Source organism: Parasteatoda tepidariorum, chromosome 7 (genome assembly GCF_043381705.1).
Source record: "Parasteatoda tepidariorum isolate YZ-2023 chromosome 7, CAS_Ptep_4.0, whole genome shotgun sequence".
Classification (NCBI taxonomy): Eukaryota; Metazoa; Arthropoda; class Arachnida; order Araneae; family Theridiidae; genus Parasteatoda; species Parasteatoda tepidariorum.
The window spans coordinates 89,476,805-89,494,744 of NC_092210.1; the positions used below are offsets into that span (position 1 = coordinate 89,476,805).

At 33.4% G+C, this 17,940-nt stretch overlaps 1 protein-coding gene across 1 annotated transcript in view; it reads left to right on the top strand.

Annotated features, from left to right (window-relative positions):
• Window positions 1-16,914, top strand: part of LOC107457196 (putative sodium-dependent multivitamin transporter) — a 19,580-nt gene extending 2,666 nt beyond the window's left edge. The window contains exons 2-5 of the mRNA XM_043056298.2: window positions 4,748-5,123; window positions 6,390-6,455; window positions 6,544-6,663; window positions 16,756-16,914. Of these exons, the coding sequence (XP_042912232.1) occupies window positions 4,782-5,123; window positions 6,390-6,455; window positions 6,544-6,663; window positions 16,756-16,914 (687 nt within the window). The 5' untranslated portion in view covers window positions 4,748-4,781. The remainder of the gene's footprint in view (window positions 1-4,747; window positions 5,124-6,389; window positions 6,456-6,543; window positions 6,664-16,755) is intronic.
• The last annotated feature ends 1,026 nt before the right edge of the window (window positions 16,915-17,940 follow it).

Consider the following 17,940-nt stretch of genomic DNA (forward strand, 5'->3'; position numbering starts at 1 on the left):
TACAATAAGATGGATGGGTTAGTAATGTTATAAGCAAGCCCACATTTCATATATTATTGCTATTACATATCATACGTTTTTTATTCTAATGTTAGTGTTAAAAAAGTCTAAAGGTAAGGTTATTTTACATGTGTATTTATTTTAAAATAGCGGATCATTTATGCGTGTCAAGAGTCACACAGTTTTAGAACAGGTTTACAATAAGGTGGATGGGTTAGTAATGTTATAAGCAAGCGCACATTTCTTATATTATTGCTATTACACATCATACGTTTTTTTATTCTAATGTTAGTGTTAAAAAAGTCTAAAGGTAAGGTTATACTGTTCTACTTTTAAAATATTACTTTGATTTTTACTCTAATAAGTGATAACACACAATTCGTTTTCTGATATTTTGCATCTTCTAGTGAATTTTGTTTTAAAATGTAATCGAACAACACTAACCACGAGACGGCAGAACTAATAGTTATGGGGTTATATGTATGATTTTATGTATAATCCACAGTTTCAACTTGCAGGGTCTTACATCGTAAGAATTTTTGTTTTGTACCAATTCATGCATCTGATATTGCTATCTAGACAAATAAAATATTGTTTGTTTTTCATTTTTTTTACGTTGAATCTAAAATGAGACCAAACACAAGTTATTATCATTTAATAGTTTTTTTTTTTAAAAGTTTTTTAAGCAAGTTTTTTTTTAAAATTCTATTATGTTCATTAGATTTCTCACAGTTTTTAAACTACTTATTGAAGATAGCAATCTCAAATGTGTAAATAAGTGAAAGTTAAAAATAGTATACATAAAAATTCTCGCACTTACTGAACTGTTAATCCGATTGACTCGTGTTTAGTTTTAAAAGATTCAGTAAAAAAAAAATTAATAATTAGGAAACAATTATCTCTTGTCTAGATAGATAGCAGTGTCAGGTACTTAAATAAGTATAATAACAAAATTGTACTTTTTATTAAATTAAACCTTCATAATTCTAAACTATAAGACTTATCGTCTTGCGGTTTATATCATTAGATTAAGCGTTAAAAACTACATCTGTAACAATTGGGTATACTATAGCCTACGTCACAGGTTGTGTTGTTCCTACTAAATTTAACTCATGAACGACATTTTCTGCGAGCCTAACTTCAAGCCACAAATAAACAAACGAAGTGTTTGATCGTTTAAATAGCTGCTCGCCAGATTTTATTGCATTATAAAGAAAAGTAATTGATATTCGATTTTTGGTTAGTAATTGATTTATGTGGATAGTGGCATTTATGTGGATAGTGGCATAGAATTTAGCATTGCGTCATGGTAAATGTTATTCCTACTAAGTGGAAGTAGTTGTGTTTTTTTTAATATTATACCCAATTGTATAAACATCAGTATTTATTCTCTCCAAAACATCTCACGTGATTTTATTGAATTTTTATGCGAGTTCACCTGTTGAGATCCTGATGAATAAATCTCAATGGATCCCGTTTTTTTTTATTTCAGCTTAATTAGACAGAACTTCTTGTAAAGCAAGTAAAAAGAATAGGCGAATTAAATGTTTCCTATTTATATGAAAGATGTACTTTTCCTAATTATTTAACATGATTATATGACATTGCTCCATTTTGCCATAAACAACAAACATAGGGCCGGGATAGCCTGGTCGGTAGGGCGCTGGGCCCATATCCAAGAGGTCGTGGGTTCGATCCTCGCCGGCCGAAGACTCCCCGTGTAGTAAATGGTGACTGATGCACGTTAAATCTGTCGAGTCTCAAAGTCCTCCATGTTCCCACAACAAATCAATACCTCTGGGGGTACTGATCCAGGAGTTTCCTTGTCTTCTGGATTGGTTCAAAATTACAAGGCTACGGATTTGAACGTAAGTAGTCGTAAACCCATGAAATTGGGTCGGCTGTTCAACGACGGTTATAAAATAAAATAAAACAACAAGCATAGAGCAGCGATGACTCAGGGGATAGAGCGTTCGCCTTCCAATGAGGTGAACCGGGGTGCGATCCCGCGGCGATGGCTGGTAGATACAAATTCCGCATCCGGCTTGCACCGACCACAGTGCTGGCGTGAAATATCCTCAGTGGTAAACGGATCATGGGTTAGAGTCCCCTTGCCGTCAGCCTAACCGTGGGAGGTAATCGTGGTCTTCCTCTCCATGTAACGCAAATGCGGGTTAGTTCCATCAAAAAGTCCACCACGAAAGCAAATTTCTCTCAAAATATGATCCAGGAGTTCCCTTGTCTTCTGAAGTGGGTTCCAAATTACAAGGCTACGGAGTTGAACATTAGTTGTAAACCCATAAATTAGGTCTGCTGTTCAACGACGGTTATAAAAAAACAAAACAAAAAAACCAACAAACATTATATCAGCTTTATTTGAATAGTAACAATAACGCAAAATTGTAATAGTTCTCTTTTATAACCAATTACACATAATTTTTACTTTCTATGCATATAAATTTTTTTTATAATAGCTACCATTTTACATATGGCATGTAGTTTTACCACCAAGCGTCACAACTAAACTGTAAAGTGTTATGATTTCTGGCTTTTACAAATATCGCATATTGTAGTTACTAAGGCAAGCTGTGCATATAATGCAATTAGAATTTCAAATCCATATTTGGAAATAATAGAGGGAAAAAAATTTAAATGAAATTTAAATTTTCTTCACTTTTTTTTGTTAAAAAAAGTATCCCGATTAGAAATAACCTTAGCAATTTATTTTGCATAAGAATAATATTCCTTATCAATTGAATTCCTTTGACGTATACATACAAATATTCAGGTTTACACAGTTCATCAAAATATGTTTCTACCAGAGGATAAAATGGCGACGTGCTGTTAATCTAAACTTGGTATGTTTTGCTTATTTTTTAAACTTAAATCAAATCTAACACACTTATATTGGGAATAGTTTACACCAAGCTTACTCGCTTACCATACGTAAAATATTTTCGGTTCCGGAAACATCAATGTTGGAACAATTTAGATATGATTATTTACATCTGAATATAAGTTGTCGAGAGTTTGTTTATATCTTCAGTGCCGTTACTCATTTACAGAACAAGTTCGCTGTTAAAACATGTATGGATGTTTTTTGTTGTTAAAAAAGGATATTTGTATTTTAGTTTTTACGTCAATTGTATTAAATAACTTTATAATATTTAATTTTTATCCCATTTGGCTTTGTTAAACCTAGTTTAAACTCGTTTTAATATTGAATCTCGAAAAGAACTTTATTAATTTGCATGTGTATATTATCTTACTGTAATTATAAATATTTATGTTACTGAATACCGAAAATTGTTGCAGCTACTTTACTGATAGCAGTGTAAAGAACATTCTCGTTGCTTCACCACTCCTTGGTTTTACACCACTTTGGACTAAACTAATTACTACCATTTTTATTGTTAAGATAAACTTAAATTTTTAAAGTGAGTTTTAAATATTATTGCTGTACTACCTTTCTTTTTTTTAATTTTGTTCTTTTTATTGTACGAAATTAGAAAATAGATCATTGTAGAGTCAGCTCTTTTATGTTTTCTGACATCACTGTTGCCGCAATACTATAGTCACGTTTTCTTACAATTTTCGTGAGTTATGAAATTATTTGTCTCGGAAATAAAGATTTAATCGAAATTAATTGATAGATTTATTTTTTCAAGGAAAAGTTATTGCGCTATTAGACTAAGTAAATAATACGTAAGAGTATCCTCTACTTTTCTTTCAATAATTTTAATTTCTCGAAAATAATTTTGATGATCATTTTACTTTAAAACAATGTTATAACGCTTACCAACCAGAAAATTCCATTTCGTTTTTAGCATTTCTCACTCGAACTGTTCGTAATAGAATGTTCTATAATATCGACAATGACCGTCCCCATGCTTTGATCAATATCCTAAATTTCCTTGTTCTGGCTGATGATTTAGGAGTCTATAACAGGACATGATATATATATCAGGGCTCGAAAAAATTCAGAAATTTTACCCGTCCCCGTGGACGGCTTGTCCAACAATGTACCCGTCCTACAGTAATAAAATAAATACTAGGTTACTAATAGTAACCTAGTACTTCTTTTATGAAATAATTTATTTATTTTATGAAATAATTTAAATGACAAAGGTCAAGTTATCTGGAATGTCAATTTATCCGAGGGTACTGCGTTTTTTATGTGAATCAAATACGACGTTTGCCAGTTCCACAATCAAGCCAATGATTTACAAAGGTTTCGCACAGAAATCTGAAAGGGGTTTTCCATTTAGGTAGATGTTCATAATTGCGTTTAACGCTTCTTGTTTAAGACCAGCACGTAATGTATTTTTTTGCCCCCTTTCAACCACTGCAGTGCTCCCAGACAGAGAAAATATCAATTCTAATAACAAAAATTGAAAATGTATCTCGAACATTAACGGGAAAATGGCCATCCGCGCGGAAGTCGGATTTGAGAAATTCGTTGTCCGAGGGGACTTTTTGACCGCCGAGGCGGACGGGCGGTTTTTCGAGCCCTGATATATATAGTAGATTTAGTATTTTTTTCAATAATACTCTTGAGAAGAATTTTTGTCTGTGAACGACAAAAAAGTGGATAACTAAAATGAATTTATAATCGGAAATGTTCCACTTAAAAATAATAAAAAACATAATGAGATGGAGTGTTGCTAAATTCAAAACTCTATCAATGAAAGAAAATTAGTGTTTTATTTAGCCTACTGAAGCACAAGTTATTTCTCCAATTTTGTAGGTTCTTTCAAAGGGCGTGAACACGAAGTTCTTTGATGGATTCAAGATATTACCTTGGTGCAACTGACTATGCAGTCCTCGTCTTCACGCTCTTGATCTCTGCAGCTATAGGTATAATATTTCGTTTTTCTGGCGGGAGGCAGAAAACAACGACAGAATACTTACTGGCTGATAGAGACATGTCTCAAATACCCGTCACCCTCTCAATATCAGTGACAATAACCTCTGCCGTGATGATGCTCGGTACACCTGCTGAAACCTATAGGTATGGGTTACAACACGTGGTGACCCCTTTCGGTATTGTGATTGGAATGCTTCTGGCTTCCTATGTATTCATACCAGTATATTTTCAATGCAGAGTTTCAACAGTGTATGAGGTAAGAATCTTTTGCCTGTTGAAAGTGCCTGATTTATAATAAAACGTGAGAGGCTAGGAACTGAAGATCACATATTTCTAAGATTGAACTTAATGTTAGCTTAAATTTTCTTAAGTATCATAATTCTCCTATGTTATAAATACTTCTAAAGCCTTTTGTACACAAACAAGAGGTATATTTGGTACAAATTTGAGTTCAGCGGAACTCCCAACATTTCTGTGGCTGCAGTCAGTAGATTTCTAAATTAGATCAACAATGTTGAGTGATATAGCGCACACCGATATCTATTTTGAAATAGTCAGTTAGGCCAGGCTCTTCCTCATTACTAGCTCATGATTTTGTAAACATAACAGCCTAAGATCACAGTTACTATGACTTATTTTTAGTTCAGAACTCTTTTTTTATTTACTTCGTTGTTGTAAAAAAAGTTAATGATCTGCATCACATTAAAAAACAACAAGGAAAGAGTAGTTTGTTTAGTTGGCATTTGTGCTATTTTCTCAATTGTTTAACATTATTCGTTAGTATAAATATATTTACAAGAATGGTTATTTAAACAATAAGTAATGAAGTTGCCTGTATTTTTTGTACTTAGTTAATTAGCTCATAAACAGGTGTATGAATACAGGCCTCTATGAAAGCGGGCAGAATTATGCAACAGTCAAATCACGCTTGATGCTGATGTTGTGGTCTGACTCTCAGGATCAGACCACAGCACCTCAACTTCCACAGGGGTTGGTCTTTTTCAATGAAGTTGGAGGGAAGATTCCAGGTCTCTAGTTATTCTTCTTACATCTTAACACTTTAAAAATCATTGCTTTAAACCATATCGGGACTCATCAGTGAAAAGAATCTTGACTCAGTGTCCAAGGTTGACGTAGGCTGCATCAATGAAATGGTCTAGCTTGTTATGTGAAGTGTTATCCTGGCTTCTCTGAGATATAGAACTAAGTTCTTAAGACCTTATATAAAATTGTTCAGTGGTACCGCCGGTAGTTAATTTTCATATTTATGAACGACGACGTGCGTCTACACATGGCCGTATAGAGTAGAAGTAGTGGGATGGGTCCCAGCTGTATTTAATACGTTCTTTGTTGGCGGCCAACGAACATATCTCGCATGATCCTTTCACAGTATAAATACTATCCTATTGGAGGTTGTTTAATTTCTGAAACTGTTAATAATATTAACTTTGATTCTGGATGTTTTTTTAATACTTTCTCTTACAGTAATCTGAAAAAGCATTTCCTTTTTTGCACATTCCAGTTTTTAGATATGAGGTATGGAAAATACACTAGATTAATTGTATCAGCGTTGTTTGTGGTACAAACCGTAAGTCAATTAATTACAATTTTTCCTTTATCTAATGTCATGTCATACTACATTTTTTTTACATAGAATTATAATTAATTCCTTTTAGATTCTGTATATGTCAGCTGTGCTGTATGGACCAGCACTTGCTCTTAGCGCAGTCACGGATCTAACTTTAACAACTTCCATATTAGTTATTGGAGGAGTTTGCACATTTTATTGTGTTCTGGTGAGTATCTTCAACAAAATAGAGTGGTTCTCTTAATCTAGTGCTGTTGAAGAAAGATTTTTTTGAAAAAGGATATAGTCATGACCATACATTTCACGGTACCTTAAGACTGTGAAAAAAGTTTGATCTAAACAAAACCCCCACGAACTATTGAATCTGGCAGTTCCATCTCTAACATAATACAATAACTGATTCTTAAAACTTAAGCCGTGGTGGATCAGGGGATAGAGCACTCGCCTCCCAATGAGGTGACCCGGGTTCGAATCCCAGCAATGACTGTTCTTTACGAATTCCGTACTCGACTCTCGCCGACAACAGTACTGGCCTAAAATATCCTCAGTGGTGGTGGACAAATCGTGGGAGTTCTTCGTGGTTTTCCACTCCGTGTGACGCAAATGCAGTTTAATTCCATTAAAAAAGTCTTCCACGAAGGCTAATTTGTCCCCTTGTCCGGAAGTTTCCGCGTCTTCTGGGTAAGATTACATTGATTTAAAACTGTTTTATGCTCGATCTTTAGCTCCTGGAGGATGTTACGACTGCTAGCATGCAGGACAACTTCGATCATTTTGTGATTCTATCGCTATTTTTGATGACTGGCTTACTTGTGCGAGGTGCATCTTTAGCATCAAAAATACCTGAACGGAATCGATAAAGCCAAAATTGCACGTAATTGGCTGTTACAGTATAGGAATCATAAACACCATTCACAATTTCAGCCACCTGTCTTGCGTTTTTGTCTTTATCAAAGAAAAACTGTAAAATGTAGCGAAATTTCTCTTTTTTGACTTCAATTTTTAACACCATGTAACTCACAACTGAATGAACTAAACAAAAAAACAGCGAAATAACTTTTTAGTCAGGAATGTCATCTTTACAACGAGCATGAATCTGAAATTGTTTGATCAATACTTTACGAGATATCGATCACTGTAGCTATCGATCAAAAAAAATAATGGATTTCTTCCTCTATGGATTCTACCTAATATATGGATTCTATCTACACTGACTGAGCAAAACTCATGGGATACCCACCTTATATCTTTTCGGGCCCCCTCTGGTCCTGCAGAGTGCAGCGATACGGCGTGGAAGTGAGTCTGCAAGACTCTGGAACACGTCCGGAGGTAGTTGGCATCACACATCCTGCAGAGCGGCTGCCAATTGTGGCCTGTTCGTCGATTGAGGATTCAATGCCCTGAGCCTGACGTCGAGGGCATCCCAGATATGTTCAATGGGGTTCATATCAGGACTTTGAGGTGGCCAATTCAGTCGTTGGATCTCACCTGCATGCTCGTCGAACCAGGCACGGACGATATTGGCGCGATGTGGGGCTGCGTTGTCATCTTGATACACAGCAATGTCATCAGGGTGTTGAAACATGACAAAAGAGTGGAGATGGTCTCCAAGGAATGGTCTCCAAGGATTAAATGATAGACCACCGGCCTGGACTGTGCCCACTTGGCATGCTGGATCCATCGCTTCGTGCGGTTTGCGCCACACACGGTGCCTCCCATTAGCATGGAACATTTGATAACGTGATTTGTCAGACCAGATCACGTTACGCCACTGTTGCAGTGTCCATCGTTGGTGATTTGTGGCAAATGTAAGCCTAATTGTCCGATGACGCTGCGTTAGCAGTGGCACACGCGTGGGGCGACGGCTCTCATATCCGAGAACGCACATGTTCCGACGGATTGTCCACTGGGACACGTCTCTATCATGGCCAGTGTTGAATTCAGCCGTGATTTGTTGCACATTTGTTCTCCTATCTCGAGTTANCGAGCATATGAAGGAAACAGATTGGAGTTACTTAAGTGAGAGAAGATTTACTTATTGAACTAAAAATTGTAGGATTTATTCGATACTATAATGGTCAAATTTTATTGATTATTGTTTAAAAATACCAGGAACTACCTATGTCTTAGCGTTAGTTAGTTAGGGGCGCCACTGACTGCAAAAATCATTTAAGCTTTTTTTTATTATTCTTTTTTTCTTTTCTTTTTTTTTCTTGAAAAAAAGAAAGAAACGATAAAATCAACAATACTATAAACATGAAAACAATAACCAGAGCAATACAGAACTAAAGAACTATCTCATTTTTAAAGGAAACGTCTGAATTGTAGTTTTACAATGAACTATGTAATAGTTTTAACAAATTTATAATTTTATAAGTATCGTAAAAGCAGTATGGAAAGTATCGTAAGAAATTTTATAGTACGATCGATTTATCCATGACGTAATGTCATGTTGATATTAGTTCAACTAAAACATTTTAATTTTAGTTGTTGAAAAATACTCAATATCACTCAAAAAATATATTATTTTACGAATATACTAACATTTAAGGATTGCTAGACCCTTAGAAGGAGCTCCTACTGCCGGCAGGGTTCGAACCGGCAGGGTTCGAACCCACGAACTCTCGGATATGGACCCTGTGCCCTACCGACCAGGCTATCCCGTCCTTGGTGAAATATCCATCGTATTGTCACGAAATTTGTCACGGAGATAAATTACAACAGGAGAATAATTGCCTGGTCGATTCGAATTCCGCAACCGATTCACACCAACCACAGTGAGAGCGTAAAATATTCTCAGGGTATAGACGGATGATGGGTTAAAGTCCCCTTTCCATAAGGCTAACTGTGGGAGGTTTCCGTTTTTTTCCTCTCCATGTAAAGCAAATGCTGGTTAGCTCCTCCCAACAGTTGATCCAGGAGTTCCCTTGTCTTCTGAATTGGGTTCGAAATTACAAGGTTACGAAGTTGAACATTGGTTACCTCAAATTGTAATCTTAATTCGTAAACTCAAAGTTGGATTTTGCTGTTTGACGACGGTTATAAAAACGAACAGGAATTTGATCGGCAAGAGAGAAATACCTAGTGTTTCTCCATTGTTAAGCAACCAAGTTGACAGAATAAAACATAATGAAAATGAAAATCGAATCTTTTTCATTAATCGTCTTCAGAAAGCTCAGGAAAGCTTATCTTTTAACAGTCAATCGATAAGTATCTCGAAGTTTCTTGGCAACAGACATTATTTTTTGAGGCTGATTTCTGATCAAAACCCAAAATTTTTTCAATTTTTTTTAATGTTCTCTGAAAATTTAATTTGAATGGATTAATAAATTATTTATGATTTTCAAAGTTTTTAGAATTCGAACGGAAGAACTTTTCATTTGACATTATTTGTGTTTTTTTCCGTTGTTTTTAACTTTTTTAAGACTGAAGGTTTTATACTAAAGCCAAACTATCAAAATTCATTTTAATTCTCTTAATTTTACAGAGTTGTTGGGCGAATCATCTTTAAACCTTTGATCGAGTCTTCTAGGCAAAGGCAAAAAGTTTTTAAGGCAAAAAATTAAATAAAAATAATGAATAAATAAATTAAAAATAGAACAGATTTTAATTCCCTTAATTGTACAGAGTTGTTAGGCAAATCATCTTTAAACCTTTGAGCGAGGCTCCTAGGCAAAAAGGTTTCAAGAAAAAATAAATAAATAAATAAATAAAATAAAATAAAATAAATAAATAAAATAAAATAAAATAAAATAAAATAAAATAAAATAAAATAAATAAATAAAATAAAATAAGTAAATAAATAAATAAATAAATAAAAATAAATAAATAAAATAAAATTAATAAATAAATAAAAATAAAAGAGGTTCTAGAAAAAAATCTAGTGTATCTGGAAGAGATAATTACTATTAACACATTGACGAAGATTAATATAATTGACGATATTTCTTTTTTCTATATTTAAAAAAATTAGTGAATGTTAATTGACATTTAAAAAACACTGATATATGTATATTTAAGAATATTGTACAATTCATTATTTAAAAAAATTGCTTCATTTAGCCAAATATGTAAGTTACTTGGTTTTCTTTGGATAAAGATAATTCGCTAATAGTTTACTGATGATTCTGCAGATTCTGAACGGACTTGCGCAAATTCGTAAAATGTAAAATTTATGAAATGCGCTGAACATGTTCTTCAATTACGATCAGCTACATTTATGATCAAATATCACTACTATAATTTTGCTGCTTAATTTCCTTTTATTACAAACTTACTTTGCGATTCTCACCATAAATTCTAACATATATCTGATACGATAGTCTCGTTTAAAACAGAGCTTTTAAGGTCCTTAAAAAACTGAAATGGTGTCAGCAAAACTAAGAAGATAAATGTATTTCATTTCGTTTATTTTTTAGCACGTGTTTCAATGATAAATTTCAATAACGCCGAATACCTGTTAAAGCAATCTTAAGTTTCGATATCGTAATTTATAGTTAAAGATAGGTTCTTAATTACAATATTGATGCCACAGTTTCCTTAATGTTTTAAGGACCACAAGTACCCTGTTAAAGTAATAAAATAAAGATGTTTGCCTTAACGAGCATAAGATTCTGATTAAAGTAATGAAAGACAGTATACTTGATGATAGAAATATCATCGGCCTAAAAAAATATGAACATGGTTATAAAAGTTGACATATTTCGAGAGCTCAAAAGTATACGCCCATTCTCGAAACTTATCTGGTGGGAATGAAGAAAACAAAAGTAATTTGAAACAGAAACATCATCACATTCCGCACATCTGAGGTCTGCTAAATTAAATGATATAATATTATAAATTTATTTATATTTTACGTTGTGTGCGATATGAAGTAATTTTATTCATAAAATTAATTTTATTCTTAAATTTATACCCTCTATATTAGATCATTAAATTGAGTAGAATCAAGTTTTTGAAGGACTAAGATATATAGTCCCCAATATATAGTAAGGATATCTTTGAGATATACAGATAGTAAATACAATTGATATCTGGAAGAAGTCCCTTAGATATCAATGTTATGGACTGGATATTGCATGGATATCTGTGATAAGTACCATAGATCTGTCAGATGTCTCTGAGATATAAAGTAAATATTACAATATCCAAATATCTGTTGGACACACAGAGTTGCGATTCTGGATTTCTAACAGATATTTCATGATTATTTAGATATCTTGGAGATCTCTGTTGGATCCAGTTATTTTGCATAAGAGATATTTCAAAGATGTTTCAGGGATATTTGTGACTACGTGGAGTAGTGTACGACTTCCCAACATTGTGCCCCCCAAGACAAGGATTCTTTTATCACCGAATCTGTAGATTTCTTTTACGTAGGAGGGATGATCGTGATCTCTACATTCTTTCCAGATGCAGATTTGATGGGAAATCATTCTATTAGGGCAATCTGGACTTATCACTAAATAGAACACACCCGATTTATGTTGTAGCCAAGACTGATGTGTCAACTCTTTTGAAATGTGACAAATTTTGCAAAAGATAAGAGTTGGTGTCACTGAAGAAGGGGGTAGAATTTTCTTCGCAATCCAGGCCGACATTCTTTTCAAATGCAGTGAGAAGGACAAACAGGACTGGGCGTATAAGCTACTCTCTACAGGACATTGTTTTCTAGAAATTCTTATTCCAGACGACGCAGCAATATCAAGCTGAAGAGCTTATGGCGGCTTTGATCCATCTTCTTGGTTATAGTACAACTGATTTTAAATTGATTACACAACCAGGATACCCCTTTCGGTGGTACTTGTAACTACAGAGTCCGCTTGAGACTGGCCGATTAGGAGAACTCACTGCAAAGAGGATAACATGTTCGTTTCAATGCACTTGTAGGGTATCTACCACTACAAAATTACAATAACAATTCACTAGTATATAAGACGATTAACTCGATTCTATGATGGGGTACCTTTTCATAGATGAAGGTTCACATGGTCAATAACTACTGATCCCCACATTGGTGACCCGGGCGTGATGTGAACAAGCCTACCTCGGCAATAACGCCCACTTCGATATGAACACGACTATCTTGACAGTAAAGCCCACTTCAATTTGTAACGCCTACTTCGATGGATGGTCCACATTGAACAGTTGACTTGCTACTTGCAACTGAGACATTATCCACCTTCTCGCACTGTTGCTACTCAGTCTCGTCTCGATCACGCACAACGTCGGCTTGCAGACACTCGACTGCTAACGACAACACAAGAGCGACTACGATCGTGAAGTTAATACACCTCTCACATTCAGCACTCAAAAAGCACGGTGATCTTAATACAGCTCTCCCGGCTTCTCACAAAACAGCAATGAATCAACTAGTGGTATCCGTTCATCGAATTCTATCACAGATATAATTCTGGTGGGGGAGTACTGTAGGGTATCTACCACTACAGTACTCCCCCACACTAATCACAAATCTGGAGGATAAAATCTGAGATGATTTAACGTTCCAATTCCAGAATCGCTGGAAAAACATACGGTAAACAACTTTCCTTTTAAACCGAATGTTGATACTGCATTATCGGTTCTTGAAACTACATAAACTATTAATTCAATCAATTTTAGTGGAAGATATTTATAACTGTTTTGAAAAACATGTTCGTGACATTGTTACTCTGTATATTCTGGAATTACTTTCTACTTTCCTTTAACAAGCATGTTAAAATTGGTATAAAACGTATGATTTATTTACATATTTACAGCTGCAAGGTTGATTGTGAGCCTAGATGAACATTCTAAAATTGTTTCCTATTTTCATTTTATGAACGTGATAAAATTGATATTAAATAGGATGAAATATTTATTCACAGTCTTAAGTTTTGAATTTAAGACTAAGTACTCATTCAAAAATTAGTTACTACTTTTATTTTATGATCTCTTTAAATTGATGTATTATTTACGTATTTACCTATTAAATGCGGATGATTTCTTTACATATTTACCGTAGCAAGATTAACTTTAAGGCTATTTAAACATTCTGGAATTGCTTTCTACTTCCCTTTTATGAAAGTGTTTGGTATTAATACAGATGAAATAAATTAATTACGACTTAAAGATTGATTTTAGGCAAAATATATAATCTGGACTTTTAGGCAAAATATATAATTTCTACTTTCTATTATTGAATTTTTTATAATTAATATTAATTGGTTTGGTTTATTTATTTCCAACTTAAAGTTTAAATATACATTCCGGAAAGGTTTTCACCTTTCATTTTATGAAAGCGTGAGGAAGTTGATATTAATACGGATGAAATACTTATTTACAGTTTCAGGGTTGACTTTACAGCCAGATACACATTCTGGAATTGCTTTCTTCGAGGTTTTATTCTCGGATTCGGAAATTATGGAACAAGTCAACTAGAAGTGCAAAGAATTCTGAGCATCAAAAAAAGTAGCCGAGCTGCAAGGTTTGTAACTGAGAAATAATTCAAGTGGGCTTGGTATTCAATTTTTTTAATTCTTTAATAATGCAATAAATTCTCTCCCCAAATGTGCATAAATATTTTTATCTCAAATAAGATTTGCGTTAGTTTTCTCTTCACATTAAATATTCCGAGGTATTCTAATGTATTGAAATATTCTAAAACATTGAAACTTTAGATGCTTTTTTCCTGAAAGATTATTTTCTCATGTTTAAAAAGATAAACCGACTTTGAAACGATTTATCTGGAAACTTCGATATACTCTTGGAAATTTAAAAAAAATTGTATTCTATTTTTCATTAGAATTCCACTTTTTAAACTTAAGGATTTAATTGTTATTATGATTTTAAATATATCATTAATGGAGATTTAAACTATCAGGAAAGTCTAAATAATCTATGTCTATTTAATAATTATCTTTGTAATGAAAAAGTTTCTTTTATTCAAAGCGACGGCATACAATATAAAAGAATAATCTAAAGAGGATTCATCTATTGGACAAATAATAAAGTGTTTAATAGTGTTGGGTATAAGGTTGTTTCTGGTATTTTGCTACCAACCGCAGAAAAGGTTCCTGTACCCTGTACTGACCTTAGAGGAGCTGACAGCATGTAATCTCCTCCCCCCCCCCTTGATGAAGCTACCATATTGTCAGTGCTTTCCGTTTCCATTTTCATTCTTTATTTTGTAAATACTTTCTATTTTGCAGTGGTTTTTCTATTAGTCAAATGGTTCCTGTTTTTCTACGGTTAATTGGATTTATGTCAGTTAATTCTTGTTAATAATTTGCAATTTTTGCTTGTAAATTGATAATTTGTTAATTTGTATATTTTTTTCAAATATTCCTTCAAGTTTTATCAGCTTTACGTTGTTGTGGCTTGGAATTATGTGAGTTTTATTTTGTATACTTCTTCTTTTGTATACTTTTGTATACGTATCATTCACATACAAGTGTTCTGGTGAGTATCTTCAACAAAATACAGTGGTTTTCCTAATTTATTGCTGTAGAAGAAAGATTTTCTTGAAAAAAGATACAGTCATAGCCATACATTTCACGGTAACTTAAAACGGTGAAAAAAGTTTGGTCTTAAGAAAAACACAAACTAATGAATCAGGCTGCTCCATTTCTGGCATAATATAATAACTGATGTTTAAAACTCTAGCCATGGGAGATCAGGGGATAGAGCCCTTGCCTCCCAATGAGGTGAACCGGGTTCGAATCCCAGCAATGGCTGTTCTTTACGAATTCCGTACTCGACTCTCGCTGACAACAGTACTGCAGTACTGACCTAAAATATCCTCAGTGGTAGGTGGACAAGCCATGGGTGTTTTTCGAGGTTTCCCACCCCATGTGACGCAGATGCAGTTTAATTCCGTTAAAAAAGTTTTACACGAATGCTAGTTTGTCTTATTGTTCGGAAGTGTCCTCGTCTTCTGGGTAAGGTTCAAAATTACATTGATTTAAAACTGTTTTATGGTCGGTTATGGTTTTATGGTTCTTTATCTCCTGGACGATGTTACGACTGCTAGCATTCCGGACAACTTCGATCATTTCTGTGATTTTATCGATATTTTCGATGACTGGCTTACCTGTGCGAGGTGCATCTTTAGCATCAAAAATACCTGAACGGAATCGATGAAGCCAAAATTGCACGTAATTGGCTGTTACAGTATAGGAATCATAAACATCATTCACAATTTCAGCCACCTGGCTTGCGTTTTCGTATTTATCAAAGAAAAACTGTAAAATGTAGCGCAATTTCTCTTTTTTGACTTCAATTTTTAACACCTTGTAACTCACAACTGAATGAACTAAACAAAAAAACAGCAAAATAACTTTTTAGTCAGGAATGTCATCTTTACAACGATCATGAATCTGAAATTGTTTGATCAATACTTTACGAGATATCGATCACTGTAGCTATCGATCAAAAAAAAATAATGGATTTCTCCCTCTGTGGATTCTACCTAATATATAGATTCTACCTAATATAAAGAATCTTTTCCAAAAATAAAGTCAAAAGTTATCGCGTTGGTGGTCAAAAATGAACAAGAACATTACCGAATCACTAAGTCAGAAAAGTGGAGGGATAAAAAAGAAAACATCAATTATTTAATTTGATTGCTCGGTAAGGTGAAATATTCTCTTATTAGTTGCCCTTTAATTCCTCTCTGTTCAAATTAAGATAATTTCATTTGCACGTTCCTCAGCAGTGATTCGTTAGATTTTGTTAGCATTTTTGCTTTTTCTTGACTTAAATATTAACTTTAAACCTTAGTGTACATTCTTTTTGACAAAAAAAAGCGGAAAAAAAGAAAGGGAAAAAAACAAAAACACGTTAAGTAAGGTTTGCCAGCTGCTTCTTAACGCACATTTTTGTGTGCTATAAAGAATGTCTTTGAAAAAATAGACTTAATTAAATCAACATCTTTTAATGAACTGGGGATACAGTTAAGGTGATAAGAGTATTTCGAGTGCAAAAGATTACTTAAATTAGATTGCTAGAATAGATTAATAATTAGATAAAATATAATACATAAAATAGATAGAAATAGATTAAGATTGCTAAAGAACTTAATTTTTTGTTCAAAAATTGTTTGCAAAATGCGTAAATCTTTTGCATGTCAATGATTTTTGTTTTGGAAATTTTAATTCTTTTTTTTTTCTGTAGTACTAGTTATTTTAATTATTTCCGTTTTAAAATTAACACTAAAAGAAGGAAAACATCAAAAATATAAGCAGCTTGCGACTGCATTTAGAAAAAAAATTATCCACTCAAGCAACAATATATATATATTTGTAATTTTTCTTTCTTTTAGGGAGGCTTAAAAGCTGTTATATGGACCGATGCTTTTCAAGCAGTCTTGATGTTTACTTGCATGATTGTCTTCTACACAGTAAGCATAAGCGATGCGGGAGGGATTTCCAAAATTTACGAACGAGCATATGAAGGAAACAGATTGGAGTTACTTAAGTGAGAGAAGATTTACTTATTGAACTAAAAATTGTAGGATTTATTAGATACTATAATGGTCAAATTTTATTGATTATTGTCTAAAAATCCCAGGAACTACCTATGTCTTAGCGTTAGTTAGCTAGGGGCACCACCGATTGCCAAAATCCCTTACTCTTTTTTTTCTTTTTTCTTTTCTTTTTTTTAAAAAAGGAAAAAAAAACGATAAAATCAACGATGCTATTAACATGAAAACAATAACCAGAGCAATATAGAAATAACGAACTATCTCGTTTTTAAAGGAAACGTCTGAATTGTAGTTCTACAATGGACTATGTAATAGTTTTAACAAATTTATAATTTTATAAGTATCGTAAAAGCAGTATCGAAAGTATCGTAAGAAATTATTAAAATCCGTTTAAGTACAATTGATTTATCCATGACGCAATGTCATGTTGATCTTAGTTCAACTAGAACTTTTTCATTTTAGTTATTGAGAAATACTCAATATCACTCAAAAAAATTATGCTGCATATCACTTAAAAAAATGTGAAGATGGTAATAAAAATCGATATATTTCGAGAGCTCAAAAATATAAGGCCATTCTCAAAACTTATCTGGTGGGAATGAGGAAAATAAAAGTAATTTGAAACAGAAACATCATCACATTCCGCACGCCAGGTCTGCTAAATTAAATGACATAATATTATAAGTTTATTTACATTTTACGTTGTGTGTGATATGAAGTAATTTTATTCATAAAATTAATTTTATTCTTAAATTTATACCTTCTATATTAGATCCTTAAATTTAGTAGAATCAAGTTTTTGAAGGACTAAGATAATGTCCCCAATATCTGGTAAGAATATTTTTGAGATATACAGATAGTACATACAATTGATATCTGGAGGAAGTCCCTTAAATATCAATGTTATGGACTGGATATCACATGGATATCTGTGATAAGTACCGTACATCTGTCAGATGTCTTTGAGATATAAAGTCTTTTCTTTTCTTTTTTTAACGGCGCACAGTGGGACAAAATCAGAAA